This window comes from Antrostomus carolinensis, unplaced genomic scaffold (genome assembly GCF_000700745.2).
Source record: "Antrostomus carolinensis isolate BGI_N321 unplaced genomic scaffold, ASM70074v2 scaffold30943, whole genome shotgun sequence".
Classification (NCBI taxonomy): domain Eukaryota; kingdom Metazoa; phylum Chordata; class Aves; order Caprimulgiformes; family Caprimulgidae; genus Antrostomus; species Antrostomus carolinensis.
In genome coordinates this window covers 15,023-15,725 of record NW_010307823.1, presented here as the reverse complement: position 1 = coordinate 15,725, position 703 = coordinate 15,023, and the positions used below count along the sequence as shown (strand labels likewise).

Below are 703 nucleotides of genomic sequence, written 5' to 3'. Positions count from 1 at the left end.
AACGGCGGTTTTCAGCTGGTCTTTGGGAGTGAAGCGGGGGGTGCACGGCTGGGGCCAGGTGATCTCCTGATCTGGTGGTACGGTGACAAGCATCACCACCCCCAGCCTGGCTGACTTTTGGTGGTTTAATGCCACGGTCCCCATGAGCTGGGTGTCAGGAGGCTCCTTGGATGAGAAGCCTTTTGCTGTGGTTTTCCTTTCTCTCCCTTCCCCGCCCTTTGCCAGTCTCTTCCCTGACACTCAAGGTGGTCTCCATCCCCAGGTGAAGACGGAGATCAGCGTGGAGAGCAAACACCAGACCCTGCAGGGCCTGGCCTTCCCCCTGCAGCTGGATGCTCAGCAAGCCATCCAGGCACTCAAGCAGAAGAAAATCAACTACATCCAGCTGGTAGGTCCCTCGTGTGGCTCCTCCACACCCCAATGCCTCTTGCAGCCGCCTCTCACTCCTGTCCACTCCTGCATCCCCCTCTTGTCCATCAGAAGCTGGATCTGGAGCGGGAGACCATTGACCTGGTGCACACAAGCCCCACAGAGATCGCGGACCTGCCCAAGAGGATCCCCCAGGACTCGGCTCGCTACCATTTCTTCCTGTACAAGCACTCGCACGAGGGAGACTACCTGGAGTCTGTCGGTGAGCGTCCTGGCACCAGGGGTGGCTGGTTAGAGCCTGTCCTGGATCATTGCTTGTGCAGGGAGCCAGTGG

At 59.3% G+C, this 703-nt stretch overlaps 1 protein-coding gene across 1 annotated transcript in view; it reads left to right on the top strand.

Moving 5' to 3' along the window:
- TWF2 (twinfilin actin binding protein 2) overlaps positions 1-703 on the top strand; it is a 14,932-nt gene that overhangs the window by 13,317 nt on the left and 912 nt on the right. The window contains exons 5-6 of the mRNA XM_010165587.1: positions 263-388; positions 481-631. Of these exons, the coding sequence (XP_010163889.1) occupies positions 263-388; positions 481-631 (277 nt within the window). The remainder of the gene's footprint in view (positions 1-262; positions 389-480; positions 632-703) is intronic.